The 25,469-nt window shown below is 38.9% G+C and overlaps 1 protein-coding gene across 1 annotated transcript in view; it reads right to left on the bottom strand.

The window, feature by feature from the left end:
• Window positions 1-309: 309 nt before the first annotated feature.
• Window positions 310-25,469, bottom strand: part of LRRC4C (leucine rich repeat containing 4C) — a 105,311-nt gene continuing 80,151 nt past the window's right edge. Inside the window, exon 2 of the mRNA XM_082058113.1 lies at window positions 310-2,574. Within this exon, the coding sequence (XP_081914239.1) occupies window positions 616-2,532 (1,917 nt within the window). The 5' untranslated portion in view covers window positions 2,533-2,574 and the 3' untranslated portion in view covers window positions 310-615. The remainder of the gene's footprint in view (window positions 2,575-25,469) is intronic.

The following is a 25,469-nucleotide window of genomic DNA, read 5'->3' as shown; positions in this document are numbered from 1 at the left end:
AAGTAAATTAATTTTTTTCTTTTGTTTGGGTTTTGCCTTTTTTTTAAAAAGAATTCCTTCAATTTTTTCACAGAACAGTGCTTTCAATAAATACAGAGCAAATCATTCCATGGGAAAAAAGTTGTGTTGTTTTTTTTTTTTTTCTCTCACTTGTAAAATTGCTGTTAATATTCCATTCCCGGTTGAATAATTTCAAAAAGGACATGAGAAAACAAAAGAAAAAAAAAAAAAGAGAAAAAGTGACAAAATAGACCAAATCTCACCACTAGAATTCACCATAAAAATTCCCAATGTGTAACAGAACTCTTACAAAATTTCCTAGACCAGTTTCTTTAGAGAATCAAGATCTCCTCTTTAAAATATGGCAAATGGGAATCAGAGTGGTTTAGGGAAGAAAAATGGAACAAGGAGGGTAAATAAGTGCAGCAAAACCAGGTTGAGGAACACACATAATTTTGTCTGCTTTAGATCACAATAGAATTTTTAATAAATAAATTTCTTTTTCTTTGTAAAGACATGTTTTTGAAACAGTAGATTTAGCCCAGTCATTTGTATCATTTGTTTTATAAACCATCTTTTGTTGTCCCACCCCCACCCCATAATGTCATAAATGTTTTAGATTTGAGTCTCTTGTACATTGTCTTTTGAGTTCATTCGGATCAATAACGGTTCATGCACTGAACTGTGTATTGAATTTATTGTGTTAACTGTTGTTGTGTGGTTGAAAGGAGACTTATAAGAGTTGTAGTGATTTAGGTGCTCATGCTCTATTGCTGGCATGGACAAGTGACTCTCTAAAGGTGTGTCACCTGTAAGCTCATCATCCACATTAATGATCTCTACAGTCCGTGTTGGAGCATGATGGTTCTGCCGGTGATGCTGCTTCCTCATTTTGTAGAAAATTACCAGCATCACAGCAGCCATGAGAGTGATAGCCACAAAACAACCAATTATGATTTTGGTAGTCTTCATAACCTCATCTATTCCTGGGATCCCATTATTTGCATCCGTCACAGGAATGGTGAACGTTTTTTCTGTTGATCTTGTGCTCTGTGGAGTGAGTGAGGTTGTCATGTTAGTGGTCTCCCAGTTGGTAACTGGTGTGGGCCCAACCTGCTCTGTGGTCTGTGCCTCATCCTGAGAAGGTTCCACAGTCTCTACTGTGACAGTTGAAAAGTACGTGTAACCAGGGTTATCCAGAGCAGTCACATTCAGTGTGGCAGAAGCTGTGGTATTCCCAACAGAGTTACTCACCATGCATGTATACAGACCTGTGTCTTGCACAGTTACCTTTGTAAAATTCAATGTGCCATCACTGAGCACAGCAATCCGAACTCTGTATGCCCCGTGTGTCATAACAGATCCATTTGGAGTAATCCAAGACACAGAGGTCAAGGAGGTTGATGCTCGGCATTTCATCTCTGCCGCCATGCCTTCTGTGACATTGAGGTCTGCTGGTGGCTCCACTATGACTGGAGCATAACAGGTGAAGTAATTCAGGTCCAGCTCACCAATGTACCTTCCCTTTAAACTGGGAGGTGTGTGGCAACGGGCACAGCATGCAGTGTTGGAGGGTGCCTTGTCTTTAATCCACCAGCTGAGCCAAAGGATATCGCAGTTGCAGTTCCAAGGATTGTGATGCAAGTGGATCCTTTCTAGGCGGAGTGGTGTGAACAGGTCATGAGGCAGTAGTGTTAGATTGTTGTGTGCCAGATTGATCTCTACAAGTGACTGAAGGTTATCAAAAGCATTCCTTTCTATCACTTGGATCTGGGACTGGATCATCCACAATTTCTGAAGATGCATTAACCCTTGGAAAGAACCTGGCCGTATGGCAGTCAGGTGGTTCCCAGAAAGATCTAACTCATCCAGTTTTACAAGTGGGGTGAGGTTTGGAATCTCTCGAAGATTGCACATGGCAAGGTTCAAATACCTCAAGTTGGACAGACCTTCAAAGGCACCTTCTGAAATGTATGAAAGCCTTTTCAGTTCCCCCAGATCCAACCTCCGGAGAGAAGGGATTCTGTTAAAAGCATAAGAAGGGATGCTCTCAATGGGGTTGTTTCTCAACCACAGTTCCTTCAGCTTTGACAGGTATACAAAAGCCCCATTTGGGATAGTGGTCAGACGATTGTCAAAGAGCTCCAAAGTGTTGAGGTTGGCTAGACCATTGAAAGCCCCTATTTCAATTGTTCTGATGTGATTCCTACTGAGCTGCAGGATTTCTAGGTGCCTCAGATGTTTGAAGCTATTAACTTTAATGATTTGGATCTGGTTCTCATGGAGATTGAGTAATCGGGTGTTGGTGGAGATACCGTCTGGCACGTCTCTCAGATTTTTCCGTACGCAAATCACTTTACTGAACTGGTTGCTGCAGGAGCAGACAGAAGGGCAAGTTTGAGCCCTCACTAGACCAGCCACCACAAGAAGCTGAAGAGCCAACAGCACTACAAGCAGTGGGTCAAATAGGGCCCTGTTAAACCTAGGACCTATCATTATCTGCTGTGGATGTAAGGTCATCTTGTTCAACATTCATAGTTCATTTGGTGTTGGTCCTTCTGGAGTTTGAATACCCTGAAAAAAAAAAAAAAACAAAAAACAAAAAAACAGGAAAGAGGAGAACATTAAATTAATCTCAAATATTTAAGTGAGCTCTCTAAACAAAGACTTCTCAAGTCCCTTCAGACAACTCTACCAATTTCATGAAACTCTGTAGCAAAAATAGCTATAGACATTTAAATCTTTTGTTTCCTGTACAGCTGTGTAAGTCAGCTGTAATTGGCAATGAGAGAAGAAAAAGCCAGGCACTAGCTTTTCCTGCTCATTCCAATGTATGACACATGTAGCTGGATGGCAGATAACAAGTTCAACCACAGTGGATACCTAAAATAAATGTTCTAACTCATGGGAAGAGTTGAAAGAAGTGATAAGGGCCTAAAAAGGCAAAAATGAGTAATATAGGAATCATCAGAATATTCAATGTGTTAACCTTTTTGACACATTATGAGACAAAAGTTAATGTGAAGAGCAAGTGGAGACTCCTGTTTTGTATGGGTGAAAATCTTTGTCTATACAAACATGATTCCTGCATCAGAGTTTAACTAGATCTCTTTAAGACTGAATGTAGCAGGTCATGTAAATGTCAGGGCCAGATCTCGCCTATTTCAGACTGAAAAAAATAAATAAAATACAAAACAAACACACTGAGCATCATTTCTTCCCTACTATTAAACAGCATCATACAATTTATGATATTTCTTCCTCAATTCTTTTGTTTGGCATCAGCAACAGAGAAACACTCATTAGTAAATGTATGCTGAACACAGAAATAAGAATAGCCATTTAAATGCTGAAAAATATCTCTGTAGTTTCAAGGTTGTCAGTTCCACTGGCACCTTTAAAAAATCCTATAGATCTTATTTAAGGGGAAAAAAAAGACCATTACACTAGAAATTATCATTACCATTTTAAGAATTTTAGTACTGATTCTTTTGTGGTAGTTTTGTGAACTGAGGTAGTATTGTGAACCAAGACCCCAGCCCTCAGTTCATTTTCAATCTGCTGCTCAGTGTAAGGTCCCTCTACTGTAGAGATTAATGAAATTTCCTGTATATCAGCCAAAAGCGAAGTTTTCTAAATTACAGCAAGCTTAAAGCATATTTATAACCTAGAGCACTCAGATGCATAATACATGTATTAAGTAAAACAAAATATTATAAGGCAATGGTTTTCCACTCCATGCTCTGAATGGTTTCATTTTGTGTAAAAAACAAAACAAAACAACAGCGAAAAACAAACACACACACAAAACAAACAAACAAAAGCAAAAAAACCAAACCAACAGAAAAGAACCCCACACTATCCTTATTTAAAATAATACAGAAAAAAAGATGTTACCTTGCATCTCACAGCAATTCATTTAATGAAATGTATTCAGACAGTGTTTTTTGAGAATTAATCTCTGCATTTTTAAAAAACTTGTTAGAATGGTTCAGAACTAGCAAGTGTTCTCATCTCACTTTTAATAATTTACTGCAGAGAAAGCAGTAATGGTTAAAATAATGGTTAAATAATGGTTAAAAACCTGTGACTGGTTATTGGAAAGTCTGGGCTGTATCTGTTTGTTTGATCTGCTCTGTAGGTGCTATTTATAAAACATCATTCTTGTTATGAAAGATTCATGAAACTAATGTGTTTTGCAACCTTGAGCAAGTTAACTCAACTTCTCTGTGGCTTACACTTTCATCATGTGACTCTGGAGAACCCTGTGCTAGATTTTACTGCTCTCCATCTCTTCCCTCTTCTTGAACATCAACTTCATGGGTTTAGGGTAATGTGCTAGACTAGATGAGGGGTGGCTGCTGTACACATCTTTCCTTTTACTGCAGGCTTACAAGGTCATTATCTCTTCAGAGTTGCTGAACACAATATAGGGAGAAACACTCTCAAACTGTGGCAGTTGCACATCCTCCCATGAGATCTGGAGCTTTCAATGTGGCAGCTGATGGCTCTTTAGCACCTTTTGTGCCCCACCATGCCTGTCCTCACATACACACCGAGGTGTTGCCAAGGTGCTGACAGTCACATCTTCCCTCATCCCAGAGCAATGGTGACTCCTCACATTCACCTCTCCTCTCTGTCGGGCAGAGGGGTAGGACCATCTATCAATAGACAGGGTCCGCAACTAAGGGGGTGCCCAGAGAAGCTGAAAAGCTTCTCAACTGTGTTTGTAATGACCACAGAGAGATCTGACCAGGCTATAAAATTTGACCTCTAATGAAGATCCCCTTTGAGTGGTCTTCTCAGAGCAGCAGGTATGTAAGCAGAGGCCTTGACTTAAATTGGGACACCGTCTAAGGAGACTTTGTGGGACTGAGTGCCCTCACCTCCTCTTTGGTGAGTGATTTCCCTTCTGGATATATCCCTGAGTGAGCCTTTGCCCACCCTCGGCAAGCGATTATTTTCTGCTGGGTACCACTGAGTGAAAGAGGTCTCTTGTTCCCTTTTCTCTGGAGCTTCTTGCCCGCCTAATGACTTTTAGGGTGCTTCTGTGACACAAACTAATCACTAAAATTCAAATTATTTCACATCAAAAATCCAACTGTAGCAAAACTATCTGCAAGAAGCAGGTAAAAAGGACCTGGCTCCTGTCTTTCTTACAGTGTCATGAAGAAGAATCTGCCCATTGTGGTCAAAAGAATTACATCAATTCGTTTAATATCAATTTCAGGTTCCTTAGTTAAGATCTGTGAGCCATGAATTTTGCTGTTGAACAGTAATTAACCATTTTCTTTGATAGTTAATGTGATTGTATTAGCATTTCTGTTTGTCACGAGTTGGTTTTTTTTAATTCAGTGGATTTGTCTTGTCTTTCACATTTTTTAAAAGTTCTTCTAAAATATATGCCCTGAGGACTTGGACTGAATAATGAATTCAATTAACAAGTAATAAAAAAGATACAGAAACACATTAAACCCATCATTTTACCATTGCACTGGTGCAATGTTATTGTCTTCACTGGAACTGAGATGGGAACTCAGCCCACTACATCCAGCTTCAGAGCTGCCAGTTATAGTTGTAAGGCTGGTGTGGCACTGGGAGCACATGTGGCTTGTAGAGATACAGGAATCTCCTGTGTTTTATCTCACATCCATTTGCTATAATATTAAAGGCCAGCTTTGCAAGATGCCATATCTACCTATATTTTTGCTACTTTCTGCTCTCCTTTCTCTATCCTGGACAGCCTGAAGGAACAGGAAAAAAAAAAGGGTATTGTAGAACAAGAAAGGGTAGAAAAGCAACAAAGGTCATGAAGGAGCAAGTGCCCTCGACATCAGCCACTGTATGCATAAACTCCCTTCAGTAGCTTCTTTGTCAGCCCCCATAAAGCTGATGATGCCAAACTCTGCTGCGAGCACTCTAAAGCACTTTCCTCCTGTTCTGACTTCTTGTGCCCAATGGTATCTACCACCATTCCCTTAATCTACTCCTTTATCCAGTAAATCTTCCCTTTCCATTATTACACATACACTACATGGGTAAACAAATAATAATATTTTTTTAAAAAGTACTTGAATGCGGCATTTCATTACAACAAATCATCCAGTTATGTGACTGATTAGCAAAATTTGTTCAACCCAAACCAAAATGTTTCCATGTCTCTGTTGCAAAACTTTTTTTTTTTTTTTTAAATGTTGTTTTACCTTCTTAAAATAAATTTCCTATATTCCTCCCATTTTTGGTAATTGACTCATACAAAGAATTAGTCACAAAGGAGAGCTCTTTCCTTGTGCTGAAGGCCAAAATTACCTGTGGCTTTTATGTTTACTTTTTTCCCCTGTCCTGTGCTAGGAATGTCTCAATGAAACATATGCCTCTATCAAAGACCCTTAGGGAATTCTGCAACCCTCAGGCTTCTGCAAAATTCAGATCTCTGTAATTTCAAATACAAGATGTGTCTATTAGCTGCTCTGAGTGCATATTTTTGAAGACAAGATCACCATTCTGTGAGATGTGGATGGAAAATTCTAAATATGTTTTCACATGTATTAGTGCATTTGATTTTTCTGTGCCTAAGCTGTGTCTTGTTTAGCTTATAAGTACAGAAGTCTACATTGCCATTCCCCTGGAATGTTTTCTGGGAGACAGTAAGAGCAAAACCTAGCACTTGTAGCCACAATTTTATTTAACTTTGGATTTATTTATATTACTAAACTTTTTTCCTCGTTTGGCAATACAGTAAGAAAAATGAAGTATTTAGTATAAGATGACATTAGCTGGGCTTGGTGTTCCTAAAGTACCGGGGACCTGATGATTCAAAAAAAGCCACCATGACCAGCAGAAACTATGCTAGGCAATGCCTTGCAAGTCTTCACTTCCAAGCAGTGAGCTTTCTATCAGGCTAACAAACTGCAGTCAGATTCCTAGTGGCAGTAGGAATGTACTAAAAAGGTCCTTCCTTTTATGCTAGTGGTTTTCCACAGCTCAGAGCTTAAGTGTTCAGGAAGTCTTGGTGCAGTCATTTCACATCAGGGTAATTTAAAATCATAAATACCCTGGAAATACCCTTGAAAAAAAAAAAAATAGCCAACACAAAAACACAATGGAAAATTCATTTGAAGCCTTGAGGAACATTATGGAAATACTTTAATGGGCTTTAGATAAAGACCCATCTGGAACTCTGTACTAGAGTAATTTGCTATTCAATATCTGTCTGTTATGCTAGAGACACATTAAGGTTTAGCTTTATAAATCCACACATGAAACACAGGCTATCAACCAGCTTCTTTAGTCTCTGTTGACAACTCTTTGCCTTCTAAGCAATCTTTTTTTTTTCCCTTCATTTTTCTAGTACCAAAATATCTACTGTCAATTCAATAACACTAGTGCCCTCTGCTGTATAAATTTAAAATGTGGTTTAAAGTGCTAAGAATTTGCGTACTGCATGGTCAGTTCCCCAGATGCCGTATAATTGTTAATTGTATTTCCAAACATTACCTAAAGTCTGTCTGTGGCATTACTCTAATTACCAAACCATATATGATCTGTTAGTACAGCAATATATATTCACTTTATGGCCATGGAGACATATATATACAGATATGGAGAGTTATTTGGAAATGATGATCTACCTCTGCAGATAAGCACAGTTCAGCTTTCCTTACGGAAAGCTTGAAGGATGCGGTAGTTATGCTACCGAAAGGTAACTTTGCCAAATATGTATGCAAAGATGTCTTCCTTATGGGCATTGTAATGGAAGTCACAACTTGTTTTTCTATTTTTTTGTAATTAGGATTTAGGCCTGATGTGCTTTGATCTGTCTTTGATATTTTACCAGGAGAAAATGACTATACTCACTCTGATCTCTGAAGGATTTAACTGTAAAGGTGGGCTTTCATTACAAAAGAGAACTCCTATACATTTTCCAAAGATCTATCTAACGAGGTGTGGCAGGTGGAAAAGGTATTTTCCCAAGCTTCAGTGACCCTTAGGTGGATCACTGGCAGTTTGAGTTGTTGTTAGCAACTCATACTTAGCTTTCTGTCTAGTCTGTGGGCCTATGAATAGCTGTCTCAGCAGTGGAGTGGTGTAGGGCAAAGGCCATGGCTTTGTCCCAGTATATGGTTTCTGATACAGTATGATTTAACACATTTTGATTAATGCTGTACATCTACCATTAAAAAAAAGAGATGTGATGCTATGTATCATTGCATTGAAAATTTAGGAATAATCTATCCGATATTGATCAGGTGATTAAACTATCACAGTAAAATTAAATCATCACAAGTATATCACAGTTAAATCTGAACTAAAGCATAGCTAAATCAGCACAACTCTTCCTCAGCCGTGTGCCAGAAAATTTCAGGATGGGGACCATTCAGATCACTTTTTACACCCTTTTTCAAGTTGAGAAATATGTGGATGCATTCAGAAAATGTACGTTCACTTCATATAGCACAGTTATGTATGCTGTACATCATGCTGTTTTAAATAGGCTTTGAGAGAAAAATCCTTTGCAAAGTTATCTGCATTTTTTTAGTAAACAAGATACTCTGCAGCTGCAAATTGAATAGTGGTTTTCCAAACCTATTAAGAGGAGCTAGGTGCATCAAGTAGCTAATTATGCTGGGAAATCTCTTCCAGGAGTATCAGCACTGGAATATTGAACATAGTTTCTGTATGGAACAGAGGATGGAGTATAGAAATAAAAATAAGTCTAATTCCCAAGATGACCTTATGCAGAAGTGACTATTTTGATGTTCTTTTCAGGAACTCTGAATGCTCTCAGGGCCTGAGACTGATCCCCTTTTGGCAAGAATGCCAGCAGAGGAAGCCAAGGGAATTTCAGTGTGGATACCAGGAGACAAGCACACAATCTGTTTTCAGTTCCACAAAATACTGAAACACAAGAGGGTAAACCCTCATCCCAGAACAGAGACTGAACTGTGGGCATGGAGCTCCACTGGGGTCAGAAATCCTGTACCAACATCTGCTCTGCAAATGCTCATGCAGCCTCAGATGCATGTCCCCATATGGCTGTAAAGGGTTGGGCTGATGGAAACACATTGCTAGGGATTCACTCACCATACCCTCCCTACTCCCCTCTGTGCCTTTTCTGTCCTGAAATTCCTTTCCACCTGGCTTAACCCACGAGGACTATAGCTTTCAGTTCAAGAGAAACACAGTTTCCCTGCCCATATACAGTATAACAACATCATTCTTTTTCTCCATTGAATGTCTTTGCCACCAACAAAGGAACATGTGCTATGTTCTTAATAGAGCATTACAATAACCATCATGCAAAATTAATAAACTGGGTTACAGTAGATCTCATATATTTTTCTTCCTAACCTTTTTATTCTTCTCATGGATTGGTTCCTGTCTGAAGTGTCTGTTTTTTTAAAAGACTGGTTTACAGTGAAAAACCATCTCTACAATTATATAGCTGCGTATCTCTTCCTCTACTATTAAAGAACAGTTTTCCCTTTTCACTGCTATAGGACTTGAAAAGTCTCAACAACAGTTTAGGGATCCATTGCAATAATGCTTAAAGACCTGGGAGGTTTCAAAGCCCAGAAGCTTTTATCTGTTTGGTTTTTATTTTATTTTTAGTTAAATACATTGAAGGCCAAAGAGGGCTAGATAGGCAGCCCTGCAGTGCTAACTGATTACTCATGAGACCAGATAAATCAAAACACTCACAATGCAAATTATTCTCCTCTTTGCATGTTTCACTGTTTCACTCTGGGATATAGCTGGGATTTTCTATGGCCCCTTGAAACATGTAAGTGCAGGAGGCAGAGTGGATATTGCTGTACCACAGATACTTACTGTTCTCTTCTGCAAGCCTTTTAAGACTCAACTAAATCATAAGGACACTCACTTGAAAGACTTAAATGTGATTGGACACATTCAATCCTCCTGAATCACCATTGATTTCAGGGGAGTTCAATCAAGGATGAGTTTGATCCAGTCTACCTTCTTTTATTTCATTTTGTTATACAGAAAACAGCTTTATTTCACACCCTTCATTTTCCAGTATTTCATGGTTTCTCTCTCATTTCTTCCTAAGGTTTAAAATTTTCTCTTTAACTTCAAGTAACAGAAGCAAACCTGAAATAAACATCTTAAAAATGAGAATTCTAGTGCATATCAGTCCAGGAAAAAATATTTGCATTTTAGCTGGAAATTAGGAGATTTCACAGTGTTCTAAACTAAATCAGTTTGGTATGTCTCTTTATTTATGAACATTCTTTTACTCCCAGGCATCATTTGGACTTTACATCCTCCATATAACCCATAACATTTGCTTATTTTATAGGAAAATTGTAGGAAAGATCAGACATCATGTAATGGGTATTTCTTTTGGAGTTACTTATTTTTATTAACAGGAATTATTTGGCTTCTTTATTGACCTTTCCCCTGATGTAACCCAAAGGGTGAAGAGGACAAAAAAGCCCTAATCTGTCTGTTCAGATTGTTTACATTGGTATGAAAAGGCATAATCTATGAACTATTCGTGATGAAGTAACTTTATTTCATAAAAGTCACTACAATACAGCTTGGTACTAGTCCACTCAGATACATTCTGGAAATTTAATTGGAATTAACTTTTAAGTGGGTTAATTATATTGCATTAAATCTTTGTGTGGACACTCTTATTTAGAATTTAATTTAGACTAAATTGAATCAAGGCCACTGTAATTTCAATTAAGAGTGTCCATAAAATAATGTAATGTAATTTAGCTAGTCTCTTTTCAAAGTTAATTTGGGTTCATTTTCTTGAGACCCCATGTAGACTTTAGGAACTTTTGTTCTGTATTGACTTGAACTCAATTCAAACCAATTACGTAAAGGTAAAAAGGTTTTCTACCTCATCACCAATCACTTGAGTTATTCAAGTCCTGTTTTGCTCTTCTCACTTCACTAATTCAGTTGATAAAACACAGTTTCTTTGGACCTTTTATGTTTGCTTTAGCTTCTGTATATTTCTAGACAAATATTTATGTAGGGGGGAAACAGGCAACTTTGCAGAAGAAATTTTACAATAGTCCTGATAACAAAATTGTCTTAATTAAAGCAGCATGTCACTACATCTCATGTGTCAACTGTGATACAAGGGGAAGTCAGACAAGCACCTTCAGGATTTCACTATTTTGTGGCAGAAATACCTCAGTGAGCAACAACTGAACTGCAGTGTGTCTACAACTACTGAAAGGATGCTTTCTTAATCCCTTTTTCTTTTATTATCAAAATAAAATCACATATCCCCATGTGGAAGGGATCTGCGAACCACAACAAAATTAGTATAAGAACAACTCTAAATAAAAAATTATATGATGTTCTAAAGCACTGCTCCAAAACAATGTAATTTTCACTCCTGTCACACTGGCATCATTATTTTGAATCACCGTAGTATTTCTTTGTTTTTAGTAGACTTTGTAAATTCTATAAATTAACATCCTTTTCAACATAATAGTACAGAATTTCGTACTAGCAGGCAAAAATCTGCATGTTAAGTATATTAAATATTAAAATATTGTGTCTTTAAAAGATACAAAGGTGAAAAAGAGCAAGGCTGACAGAATCCAAGACACTAGCCTCATTTCCTTCCAAAATTTTCTCCCTACTCACAAACTATAAAAATAGATATAGGAAATATCAGACCAGAACACCACATAGTCTAAGAATGCATATACGAATGTAGCTAATACAATAAAGTGAAAAGAAAAAAAAAAAAAAAAGAAAAAGAAAAAAAGAAAAAGGCAATTAGAGTATATACATGATGTTAAGAAAGCTTCATCCTAAACTCAGGAAATTGTAGTCTAGCTTTTAAAGCCTAAAACATCCTTTCCTAAATTAAAATATGTGCATTTGTCTACTAAATATGCTGATGCTTAATATTCTTGTTATCCATACAAATCATTTTTTGAGCCTTGCTGAGCTCTTCACCTGATTAACTAGTACAAACTAGAAGACAGAAATATTTTAGTTTGAACATATAGTATAGTTGTGGATCAGTAGTAGTTTCTATACTTAACAACAGAGATGCTTTGGTAAAATGTGAAGTCATTTTAAAAGATTTTAAGATTATTTAGAGATTAGCAAATCAGAGGATTGTCCTTTTCAGTGACATAAAAAAATCAATTTTGCCTGAACAAGTGCAGTTTTTTTCCAAATGCATTTTGTAATATGTAAAACAAAGGAGACTGAGGGATGAAAGGGAAATACTTTAAAGCAGACATGCAAAATCTCCACCAATGCTTTTGGGGGTGCAAGTTGAAATAGGTATCTGCCAAAATATTTCTATGTCATAATGCTGTGTCAAGGAAGGTTTCTTCCTTTTTTAAGGTCTGAATTTTTGATGTTGCATTAAAGAAGTGCTTGGTAAGTATTTTATAACCTGGGTAACTACAGGCTGTATTGTTAATATGCATTATTCTAAAATACCTTCTGGGAGAAACATACCCAACTAATAACACACTAAAACACCAGAGTCCATTTTGCATCATTGCATTTGTAGTGGCTAAATGAGCCTAAATTACTCCCTCATTCTGTTAATAAACAGAGACAAAGAGAAAAAGAGACATGAGAAAAAGTTAAGGCTGCAAATAACCTTGAGGCTGGCAAATGATGGTTAAACTTCTTATCCTTGGTAACTATGGAAACCCCTTAAGGTAAGAGAGGAACACAGGCATTTTGTGGTCTGCAATTTACAAGCTGTTTATTTAATTATGAAGAAATATGAAACTGTTAGGGGTGACGCAATTATCATACTGTGATAGTGGTTCGAGAGTTAATTTTTTGGAAAATTAGCTGTTTTAGGACTTCTATGAAACTGCAGCACGTTGTTTTTGATTGAGATCTGCCATTTCTTGTTGGTTTTGGTTTTGTTTTCCAAAAGGGTGTGAGGAGTCAAAATTAGTAATATGACATTTTGCCATAAGATCCCTCAGTAGATTCATAGTAATTATGTTCATCCTGTGCCTCATGAACAAAACCAAGGTCAGGGTGCATTTCAGTTAAGCCCTTGTGTTACCAAACTGCAGCACAGCCAGAACAGCAAGCACGTTATTACCAGATCTATCACTGCTGGGCAATGAATAGGTAACAGGTGCTCTCACATGCAGTATTTGTACACTTTTAAATAATACAAGTGGGAAAATGTTTTAGGTAGTGAAACAAAATCAAGAGTGAAACTTTGTTATGATTCAGGGGGACTATAACAACTACTTAGAAGTATTTTCCTGGATCTGAACAACAAACTTTGACCTCATAACTTCTGTTGTTGGGAGTCACATGAACATAGGGACACAAGGGCCCTTTGCATACAATGGGAGTTTTGGCAACAATCCATCCTTGATTGGATCACTTTAATAAGACATCAGCATGGCTGAGGGGCAGTCAGCATGGCTTTACCAAGGGTAAGTCATGCTTGACCAACCTCATAGCCTTTTATGAGAATGTAACAGGTGGATGGGTGATGGCAGATCGGTGGATGTGGTCTACCTTGACTTCAGTAAAGCCTTTGACACAGTCTCCCACAGCATCCTCACAGCTAAGCTGAAGAGGTGTGGTCTAGACAATAGAGTAGTGAGATGAGTTGCAAACTGGCATAAGGAGAGAAGCCAGAGAGTGGTAGTCAATGGTGTGGAGTCTAGTTGGAGACCAGTATCTAGTAGAGTGCCTCAGGGGTCAGTACTGGGGCCAATATTATTCAATATATTCATTAACGATTTGGACGAGGGAATAGAGTGTGCTATCAGCAAGTTTGCTGATGACATGAAGCTGGGAGGAGTGGCTGACACGCCAGAAGGCTGTGCTGCCATCCAGCGGGACCTGGACAGGCTGGAGAGTTGGGTGGGGAATAACCTGATGAAATTTAACAAGGAAAAGTGTAGAGTTCTGCATCTGGGCAGGAACAACCCCAGGTTCCAGTATAGGTTGGGAAATTACATATTAGAGAGCAGTGTAGGGGAAAGGGACCTGGGGGTCCTGGTGGACAACAGGGTGACCATGAGACAGCACTGGGCCCTTGTGGCCAGGAAGGCCAATGGCATCCTGGGGTGTATTACAAGGGGGGTGGTTAGTAGATCGAGAGAGGTCCTCCTTCCCCTCTACTCCGCCCCGGTGAGACCACATCTGGAATATTGTGCCCAGTTCTGAGGCCCTCAGTTTGTGAAGGACAGGGAACTGCTGGAGAGAGTCCAGCGTAGGGCAACAAAGATGATGAAGGGAGTGGAGCACCTCCCTTATGAAGAAAGGCTGAGGGAGCTGGGTCTCTTTAGCTTGGAGAAGAGGAGACTAAGGGGGGACCTTATTAATGTTTATAAACATATAAAGGGTGAGTGCCACAAGGACAGAGCCAGGCTCTTCTTGGTGGCAAACAATGATAGGACAAGGGGTAATGGGATCAAGCTGGAACACAAGAGGTTCCCCTTAAATTTGAGAAAAAACTTCTCAGTGAGGGTGACGGAGCAGTGGAACAGACTGCCCAGGGGGGCTGTGGAGTCTGCTTCGCTGGAGACATTCAAAAGCTGCCTGGACATGTTCCTGTGCGACCTCATCTAGCCATTCCTGCTCCAGCAGGGGGATTGGACTAGATGATCTTTTGCGGTCCCTTCCCAAACACACTGTGATACTGTGATCAAGCATAAAAACATCCTTGCAAGGCCTCTGGAAAGGAGGTAGATAATATTATTCTAGATTATGGCTGAAGAAACTAAGGCAATAATGGGTTAAATCAATTGGCAAACATGAGCTTCACATTCCATGCTGAGTAGTTGCCATGCATGTTGCTCCAAATGATAGTCATGTAGCAACCATCAGCTTGCTGTTGACGTCAAGCTAATGTGCCTCAGAGCCCTGCTCTAGCCTGATGCTAAGAGCCCAACAAGAGAGTCTACATCCGAGTGGTGCATGGATGAATCTTGCTCACAGCAGTCCACAAAAGTCAAAGTGGAGATGCTGCAATGAAAGGTGTCAGTAGGAGAGGCAGGACAGGGACACAGAACTTCAGAATCACATTTCCACCAGAATGTGGACTTTATGTATGTACTAGTGTCTGATGATCAGTTTTTAGAAGGTCAACATGTCATGACTCTTCAAACGAAATTTGACTAAACATCAGAAAATGTTCTGTCTTATTCTATAGATTCCTGTATTAAACTTCTTATCAAAGTATTTGGATACCTTTCAGAAATGCATGAAATATCCTAAATTTGTCATTTCATGTGTGTATTCTTTCTCTCATTCCTTCTTCTACAGGACTATATTCAGATGCTGTTCCAGTTTGGTAGGTGTTGTTAAATATCTGCCATAAGGTATTGATACTATAGATGGCAAGTTTGAAAAAATACATTGTGAGTTTGAAATTACAATTTAGGTTGTTTGCTATGCTATTCCTTCTTGAAACTCATTAGACACCTCGTGGGAAATGTTTCTCTCTCCTACCCAGAAGTATGGATCACCTGCAGCCCAGTTCAATAATTCCTACAATATGAATGGGCAGTGATTCCTGGGCACCTACTGTCAACTTTTCCCTGTGAATGGTTCTCAAAGCTTCTTCTTGGCAAGGCTCTCCAATATATGTGCTATGATCTTCTCATCCCTGACCACAGGAAAGCTTTCATATAAGCCTTATGTCAGTCACAGTCTTGGTAAGCCCTGAACTTATTTTTAAATATAAATGTTTAAAACAACACGAAATAAAATTCCTGTCATCTGTGGCTGTCCAACTAGGAAGATGTGAATCACTTGAAAAAGTTCACATCCAGGGAACCACCCTCACCAGCTGAAGAAGGAAAGGGAAGAGAGTAATAGTTAAGAGGTTCATAACTATTTCACATGCAACTAGGTGAAGTATCTTCTGGCATCAACATGAAGTCCACCCTTCCCATTTGCAGTAACGATATTCTCTCACGTGTCAGTCCTTCTGCCACAAACATCTGGTTTTGACCTAGTAAAAGACTGATGTTTCATGAACTGCAGTACTTTTGAAAGATAGTATGCTCCAAAATCAGTTTCACTCTAAAGTGGCTAATTATTAATGTTTTAATTACTAAATTGCAATAATAAGTGCATCTATCCCCTGAATATGTTTGTATAAAGTGTAATCATAGAGTCACACATGTATATATAAATCTACATTTGAATTACAGAAATACTTCATACTGTGATTCCCACACTAATCTTAACAGGTAAAAAACACACTTTCTCTTTACAGCACTGGAAACAAACCCAAAGAAACATAACTAAGAAAGATTTTACAAATTTGAATACCATAAACAAAAATAAATGTGTATTTTTTACTTTAACATGTTTCAATTTTATTCAAATGTTAGATTAATTCTAAATTAACTTGTAAATATTGGAGCATTCTGTTTCTATATGTGGTGAAATGAGGCACTAGCACAACCCCATGTCATCTATCCCAATGTGTTTTAACTTGTTAATACTGGAGCATTCTGTTTTCTATATGTGGTGAAGTGAGGCACTAGCACAATGCCATATCACCCATCCCAGTGTGTTTTCCTGAGGCATCCAAAACATGGTGCATATGTTCACAGAATACATGGACTAATTCCAGAATTGGTGATGTAGATCTGCCTGGAAAAGTTATCATGAATAAGGAAAGCTTCAAATGTAGCTTGGTGAAAATCAAAGGCTCTAAAGCAGTTTGAGAGAAACAGTGGTAAATTATACAATTCTCTTTCTGTCCAAATCATAGAATCATTTCAGACGGAAGACACCATCAAGACGATTGAGTCCAACCATAACCTAACTCTAGCAGTAAACCATGTCCCTAAGAACCTTGTCTATAGGCCTTTTGAACACCACGGTGACTCAAACACTTCCCCAGGCATCCTGTTTCACTGCTTCACAACACTTTCTGTGAGGAATTTTTTCCTAGTATCCAATCTGAAACTTCCCTGGTGAACTTGAGGACATTTCCTCTTGTCCTATGACTTGCTACTTGGGAGAAGAGACCAACACCCTCCATGCTACAACCTTCTTTCAAGTAGTTGTAGACAGCAATAAGGTCTCCCCTCAGCCTCCTTTTCTCCAGGCTAAACAGCCCCAGTTCCCTCAACCATTCCTCATAAGACATGCTCCAGGCCCCTCACGAGCTTCATCACCCTCCTCTACACTCTCCAGTGTCCTTCTTATGATGAGGGGCCCAAAACTGAACACAGTATTCAAGGTGGGGCCTCATCAGTACCGAGTACAAGGGGATGACCACTTCCCTAGTGTTGCTGGCCACACTATTCCTGATACAAGCCAGGATGCTGTTGGCCTTTTCGGCCACCTGGGCACACTCCTGGCTCATATTCAGTTGGCTATCAGTCAACACCCCCAGATCCTTTTCTGCCAGGCAGCTTTCCAGCCATACTTCTGCCTGTAGAGTTGCATGGGGTTGTTGTGACCCAAATGCAGGATCAAGCACTTGGCCTTGTTAAACCTCATGCAATTGGCCTCGGCCCAACAATCAAGCCGGTCCAGATCCCTCTGTATAGCCTTCCTACACTCCAGCAGATCAACACTCTAACCCAATTAGGTGTCGTCTGCAAACTTACTGAGGGTGCATTCAGTATCCTCATCTAGATTATTGATAAAGATATTAAAAATAACTGGACCCAGTACTGAGCCATGGAGAACACTACTCATGACCAGCTGCCAACTGGATTTGGCTCCCTTCACCACAGCTCTTTGGGCCCGAACATCCAGACAGTTATTTATCCATTGCAGAGTATACATCCAGGCCATGAGCTGCCATCTTCTCCAGGAGAATGCTGTCAAATGTGGTGTCAAAGCTTTACTGAAGTCTAAGTACACAACATCCACAGCCTTTCCCTCATCTACTAGTGGGTCACCTTGTCATAGAAGTAGATCAGTTTGGTCAAGCAGGACCTACCTTTAATAAAGCCATGCTTACTGGGCCTGATCATTTGGTTGTCTTGCATGTGCCATGTGATGGCACTCAGGATGATCTGCTCCATGACCTTGCCCAGCACCAACATCAGACTGACAGGCCTGTAAATTCCCCAGATCCTCCTTCCAGCCCTTCTTGTAGATAGGCATCACATTTGCCAACTTCCACTCACCTGGGACCTCCCCAGCTAGCCAAGATTGCTGATAGATAATGGAAAGTGGCTCAGTGATCACCTCCACCAGCTCCCTTGGCACTCTTGGGTGTATCCTATCTGGCCTCACAGACTTGTGGATATCTAAGTGGTGTAGCAGGTCCACTAACCATTTCCCCTTGGATTATTTGGGCTTCATTCTGCTCCCCAGTTCCTGTCTTCTGGCTCAGGGGGCTGTGTACCCGGAGTACAACTGGTCTTACTCTTAAAGACTGAGGCAAAGAAGGCATTAAGTACTGCAGCCTTACCCTCATCTTCTTTAACTGTTTCCCCCTGTATACATCAGGGGATGGAGATTCTCCTCAGCCCTTCCTTTGTTGCTTATGTATTTAAACATTTTTTGTTCCCTCTTACAGCAGTAGTGAGGCTCAGCTCTAGTTGGTCTTTGGCCCTTCTAATTTTCTCCTTGTATAACCTCACAGAATTCTTGCATTCCTCTTGAGTAGCCTGCCCCTCCTTCCAAAAGTTATCAATTATCTCTTTATTCTTAAGTTCCAGCCACAGCTCTCTATTCAGACAGGCCAGCCTTCTTCCCTGCTGGCTCGCCTTCTGTCATATGGGGACAGCCTTCTGTTGTGCTTCCAAGATTTCCTTCTTAAAGAGAGACCAGCCTTCCCGGACTTCCTTGTCCTTCAGGACTGCCTCCCAAGGGACTCTACCAACCAACCTCCTAAACAGATCAAAGTCTGCCCTTTGGAAGTACAAAGCAGCAGTTCTCCTGACCACTCTCCTTACTTCTGCAAGAATAGAAAACTCATTTCATGATCTCTATGCCCAAGATGACCTCCAATTGGCATGTTACCCACAAGCCCTTCTCTATTTATAAACAAATGTTCCAGTGGCATGCCCTCCCTAATAGGCTTACTGACCAGCTGTGTCAAGAAATTGTCTTCCATACACTCCAGGAGCCTCCTAGACTGCTTATTCTGTGCTGTGTTGTATTTCCAGCAGACATCTGATAGATTGAAGTCCCCCACAAGAGCAAGGGCTAACAATCGAGAGACTTCTCCCAGCTGCCTGCAAAATATTTCATCTGCCTCTTCATCCTAGTTGGGTGGTCTGTAACAGACTCCTACCAGGATGTCTGCCTCATTGACTTTTCCCTTGATTCTCACCCATAGACTGTGAGCACTATCATTACCCTCACCGTGCTCCAGACAATCAAAACACTCCCTAACATACATGGCTACCCCACCTCCTCTCCTTCCTTGCCTATCCCTTCTGAAGAGTTTATAGCTAAACAATGCAGCACTCCAGTTGTGAGAGTCATCCCACCATGTTTGTGTGATGGCAACTATATCGTAGCTTTTCTGCTGCACAATGGCTTCTAGCTCCTCTTGTTTGTTGCCCATGCTGCGTGCATTCCTATAGATGCACTTCAGCTGGGCTGTTGATTCTGTCACCTTTTTCTGGTGAGAAGCCATAATTCCTTTGCGGCCATCCTCAGGTGCTTCCACGGTTTCTAACAGATCAATAACTCTTGTGTTTCTCCTACCACATTGCTCTCCATCCCCTACTTCCACTGGGACGGCAGACTGAAGGGCTTTGCTAGCACCCTTTCCCTCAAATGCTGGCATGCTGCCCTTGGGTTTGCTTCTGCCATACCTGCTTTCTTCCCTTTCCCCCTTCAAATCTAGTTTAAAGCTCTCTCAATGGGTCCTTCTAACTCCTGTGCTAGGATCCTTTTCCCCTTTTGAGACAGGTGTGCTGTATTTGTTGCTAGCAGGCCAAGTGCCACATAGCTGACCCACGACCAAAAAACCCCAAATTCTGCCAGCGACATCAGTCCTGCAGACAGGTATTGATGTGGTGGGTCTGCCTGTATCTTTCCTCATCATACCCTGCAACTGGGGGGACAGAGGAGAGCACTACTTGTGCTCCTGATCCTTTGACCAGTCGTCCCAAGGCCCTGAAGTCTTTCTTGATCGTTTTCCATGTTCAGTTTCATCACTGCCTACCTTAAAAATTATTAGAGGATAATACTAAGAAGAACTAATAACAATAAAATAATCTGTAAATCCAATAATCATAAACCATAAAGATAGAGAAGACATAATATCTCTGAAACTTTACACTGTGATAAGTCTTAAAGAGGAAAATAATAGATTACTTCATATTTTCACAAAGACCTGGTTTTCAAACTGATGAATATACATTTATGCAACTGAATATCTTCCTATGTATACTGCTTATAGCCTGCTTATTGAAATCACTGGCCGAATGCAAAGTATCATTACATCAATATGAAATTAATATCAGATGCAGGCAAGCTAGCATACACTTCTTTAGCGAATGATCATTTTCATTGAGGTGCTGTTTACTTGCTTCAAGTTAACCAACAGGATATAATGTCCAGTAGCAGCAGCACTGCCTGCTTGTTCAGCTGTTCAGACTCTAAAGTGCTGATACAGTATTCTATGTTCATGAGCCCACCACAAACTTCCATTTTTAACTAGATCCATGAGAGAAAATCATGGGTAAAAATTGACTTCTACAGAAACCAATGGCAGTTTTGTCTTTGATTTCTGTGGAGTCAGTACTCCATCTTGTATGCCAATAAGAATTTGCTATACAGAGCCAACTGCAGATTATTGCTGATGTAAGAACTATGGCTTTGATGTCATTATTTTAGGATAATTTTAATGGAGAGGGAAATTTAATTTTTATTCAGTTAAAACTGTCACATAACATAAATGGAATAGTAGTAACTGAGACAGCTGAACACACAGTTCATGTATATTAAAGCATGCTATGAAACAAAAGTAATATTTTAAAATGTCCAGATATTAACATCGTACTCTTAAAAGATTCCAAGAAATTACTCCAGTACTTCAAAACTGTATAACAAGAGAGCGAATCCCATGCCCAAAACAAATTCGAAAATTATCTATGCAAAGCAGAATAAATTTGATAGCTGATTTTATTCAAGGATATAAATAAGCCAGTTTGCAGTAAAGCTTTCCATTACTATGCTGACTTATATAGCATCACAAATAGATTCATCACGGGCAGCACTGTTACCACCTATTATTAATCTTAAGGATGTCCAACTTCTTCCATTGTGAAAAGCTGTTTTCAGTTTCTTACAACCTTGTAAAATTTTAACCCTCTACACATGACATGTTCCATGCTAGGGACATACCTATAGTATAGTGATAGAAAATTATACGAATAGTTACAAAAAAAAAGGAGGGCATTACTGATAAAAAAATGAATACTGAATTCAGGTAGGTTGTTTTTGTTGTTGTTGTTTTGGTTTTGGTTTGGTGATTATTTTTTTTTTTCATTCATTCATTTTTTTTTTCATTCATTGAAAGACAGAGTTACTGTGGGAAAAATATGATCTGGTCATATGATTAAAGATAGTATTAAAATACAAAGCAGCCAATGAAGCTTGCATTCAAATACATATATTTATGCATGCATAGGTATACCTAATACCAGTTCAACACTATTTCTAAAAAAGTTATTTGATTCTTATCAGGAATATATTTTCTGAATTTTTAAATTCTAATTATTGCTCCAACCTGAGCACATTAATAATATAGTCAAATGATAAAAGTGCTAATGTGTCCAGATCTCTCTGCTAAGAACTTTTTCCTGGATTCTTACCTATGCTCTCTACCCCAGAATAATGCATGAGGATAAGTACGTTAAGTCTGCAGTCGTTAGCAGGGGCCATGTAAGTACTTCAAGTGGACATTGATAAAGCAACCCTCCCATGAAGTATGCTGATGAAAACTTCTGGCATCATCAGACATTCTCTTACCAGATTATTTAACACCAGTTCCATGTGGTTGTGGGCTGCTAAGAAAGATGCTAAATGTAAGTGCTAATGTTGAATGTAAATACCGACAATGTATTGCATAAATATCCATAGCACTGCTCTGCTTTACATATTTACATTACATAGTGGAATGTTTAGTCTGGAATCTTAAATAATTAATTGTAGAGTATATTTTGCTATTTGTGTGATATTTCTAGCTATATCCACTTATGCAAGTAAGCCTAATGGCAGCTATTACCAAGTAATTGGTTGTTAACATCTGACCTTAATCCACAAGAATTATTTTAAAAGTTTGGTTCAAAAGTCTTGGGAAAATAACAACAGCCAGAAACAGAGAAGGCTACAGTGGGTTATGTCTCACATTCTTCACACAGAGATCTCCTTTACTAGACCTGATTTCTGGACTGGGATCTAAATCTCAGAAGGACTTCATGGAAGACAGGAGAGCTGCTGGATATCAGACATAAGGAACATGCACAAATTTAAGAACTTTCTTTAATACTGCAGCCATAGATCTAAACCTAAGCTACCACTATCAGGCAGGGAATGAGAGAAAAAAAACTTTTTTTTTTTTTTTTTTTTTTTTAATGTGATGTCCTCTATGGCTATGAGGAAAAAAAAAAAAAAAAAAAAAAGGTAAAAACTCATATACATAGTACATTCCTGTGGCATATTTTCTTTATAATTCTTTCCATTCCAGAAGTGTGAAGGTAATATTTTTCTCTAATTCTACAGAAATTGGCCAAATTTAGTCTATTTCTCAAATGTGATAAACTGGCATTGCTCCATTCAGGTCAATGAAACCATAACGAGTTTTATTCCAGCTGAAGTTTGTGATCCTTGTTACCCTCTAAACCAGGCTGATCCATTTTTGAGGTATATCAGGAGGTTCAGATAGCCAATTGCTATGAAAATGCAGCTTTTATAAAATAGGCTTCAAATGATAACGATAAGTCAAATGCTTCTGTTTCAACTCTGTAATAAAGATTTCTCTTCTGATGGTTGAAATTCTGAAAGAATGGTAATCATACATTAGGAAGAGATTTAATTTTGGTTCTTAAAAAAATAAACTTTCATTTTTTCAAATAATAAGTTATCTCTCTTATTTTTCTTTTTTTTTTTTTTTCTTCCTAGTGCCATGAAATATCAGAGAATCATAGAATTGTTTCGGATGGAAGAGACCCTCAAGATCATTGAGTCCAACCATAACATAACTCTGGCACTAAACCATGTCTCTAAGACCCTCACCTACATGTCCTTTAAACACCTCCAGGGATGGTGACTACACCACTTCCCTGGGCAGCCTGTTTCACAACCATGGTTGTGAAGCACAACCATCTCCATGAACAAATGTCTCCTAATGTCCAACCTGAATCTTCCCTGGTGCAACTTGAGGCCATGTCCTCTCGTCCTAAAGGATTGCATATAGGTTGCATCTAGGATTGCAATTGTAGCTATGAAATTAAAAAAGCAGTCATACCCCACAGTGAATGATGTCCCTATCTCCAACATCTATAAAGTGTTACATCTGGTGTACATGGGATTTAGGAGGTTTTACATTGACTAATAAATGGTAATAGCTTACAGTTACATACTGACTTTTATCTAGAAGTTTCCCTGTGAGCTTTAAATCCTACATTAACAAACATATATATGTCAGAATTACCTCACTTTCCACAGAAATCTAGCTATTTGTAGAGAGAAGCATAGCAGTTTTTTTTACAGTACACAATGTTATATCAAGAAATATTGATGATTGCTATCTTTAGCTGAAATTAAATGCAAACTTTAGAAATGTGGGGTATATATGCTCAAATTTGACATACAACATTATGGTAAACTTCCCTACGGTTTTAGAAAGTGCATTTTGGAAAGAGGGCTTGACTCCAAGTGGAGTGGATTTCTCATTCAGTTGTATCATGTTAGAGATCTGTATTTCTGTCAGAACAACACTAGAGAACAACTGTATGACTGGCTTAGAGGAAAAATCTGATTTTATGGAATTGTTAAAATAGCTTCTTGTAACTCTCTGTATTGTTGTGCAGATAAAATTAATTGCTTTCAGGACAGATGGAAAGCTAGGTATCCAACTTGAGCAGAGTGGTAGTCCACATCTTTTAGTCAACAGTAACATGCATACTGATAATATACCAGTATAGTCTCTGACATTTGTCCTGAGTGAGCTAGGGCATGAGTGACTACTTGGGAAAGAGTTAGCCATGAATTATCTTACCTCTTCTTGAAAGCAAACACTGCAAGACAGTAGTCATCATTTGGCAGGATCTATAAACATTCACTATCTGAAGTTTAGACTGTCTTCAGCAACTGCTGCTTCTTTTCTTACGCAAAACAACAAATTAATGCTCAGTGGCAAATACTGGGATTTAAAGTCCTCTCTATGAGTAACCACAAGAACAAGATAGCAAAGCTCTTATAATTCTTTACAACTCTGGGGGACGTGGGGACGCAATTTTCTGCTGCTCCACGAAGCAGCCCAGCAATGTAAGCTGCAAGACTGCAGTATATGGTAGTCAGAAAAACAGCCTTAATAGTTTCTCTGTGATGTATAAAAGTAGCATGGCAAAACACTTTTCAATTTAACTAAGGCTCTGCCAGGAAATTACAAACTTCATTTTTGTTTCTTAAAGAATACTAAATCCTCCTTTCAAATTTTCATTTACTTGCTGTCTGTTTTCCAAATTGTCAGCAATTCTTTTTTCTTCCCTTGTATACTACAAATTGGCTAAGTCATTTCAAAATTATACAGCAGCAAAAAGAACAGACTTTTTTATTTTAATGGTTTGGGTGCTTTTCTTCTCACCAGGATCATTCACATTTATACTAAACACAGCTTCATTTTTCAAAATGAAATTTAACAAGCAGTACTTAAGAGTGAAAATGGCACTTACTAGACCATGTTCAATTGTTTTTCACTGCTATTTCTTATCTCCCACTTTTTACTGAAAGGCAAAGTAAGAACATGTTAGGGAGTGAGAGGAATAATTTCATTAGTGGCTGCTGAACAGGCAATGCAGACAGTACACCTGAGAGTTGGTGTAGGGCTGCTACTGTCTTCTTGAAATTCTCATTCTCATGACTTGATTGATTCAAGGATTCTGAACACAGGTTTTTTGTATACTGCATACATGTATGTTGCATACTGCAAGGTATAACGGCTGATTAAATTTGCAAAAATAACACTTTCACTCCATTTCTCTCTATATATTGTGAACACAGGGTTTATATCTGGACACAAACTCCAAAGGGCTTCCTACTGATTAGTTTGGGCATTCAGTCTTTTGTTCTCTCATACATGAGTATGAACTAGCAAATCTACCCCAGCGTGTGGCATTCTGAAGACCTTGTGCCTTATCAAGGTCATTGGCCATGCAACTCTGCTTGTTACATGGTGGCACAATCATCAATATGATGAATGAAATTAACAGATCTAGACTTCATGCTTCAACTAAAGTGACCTGACTCTTCATCCCCCTGAGAAAGAATTCCTCTTTTCTGAATGCACACTAAATTTTGCTATC

Source organism: Streptopelia decaocto (genome assembly GCF_964273445.1).
Source record: "Streptopelia decaocto genome assembly, chromosome: 7".
In the NCBI taxonomy this organism is placed as follows: Eukaryota; Metazoa; Chordata; class Aves; order Columbiformes; family Columbidae; genus Streptopelia; species Streptopelia decaocto.
The sequence above is the reverse complement of the archived record's forward strand: the minus strand, read 5'-3'. Positions and strand labels throughout refer to the sequence as shown.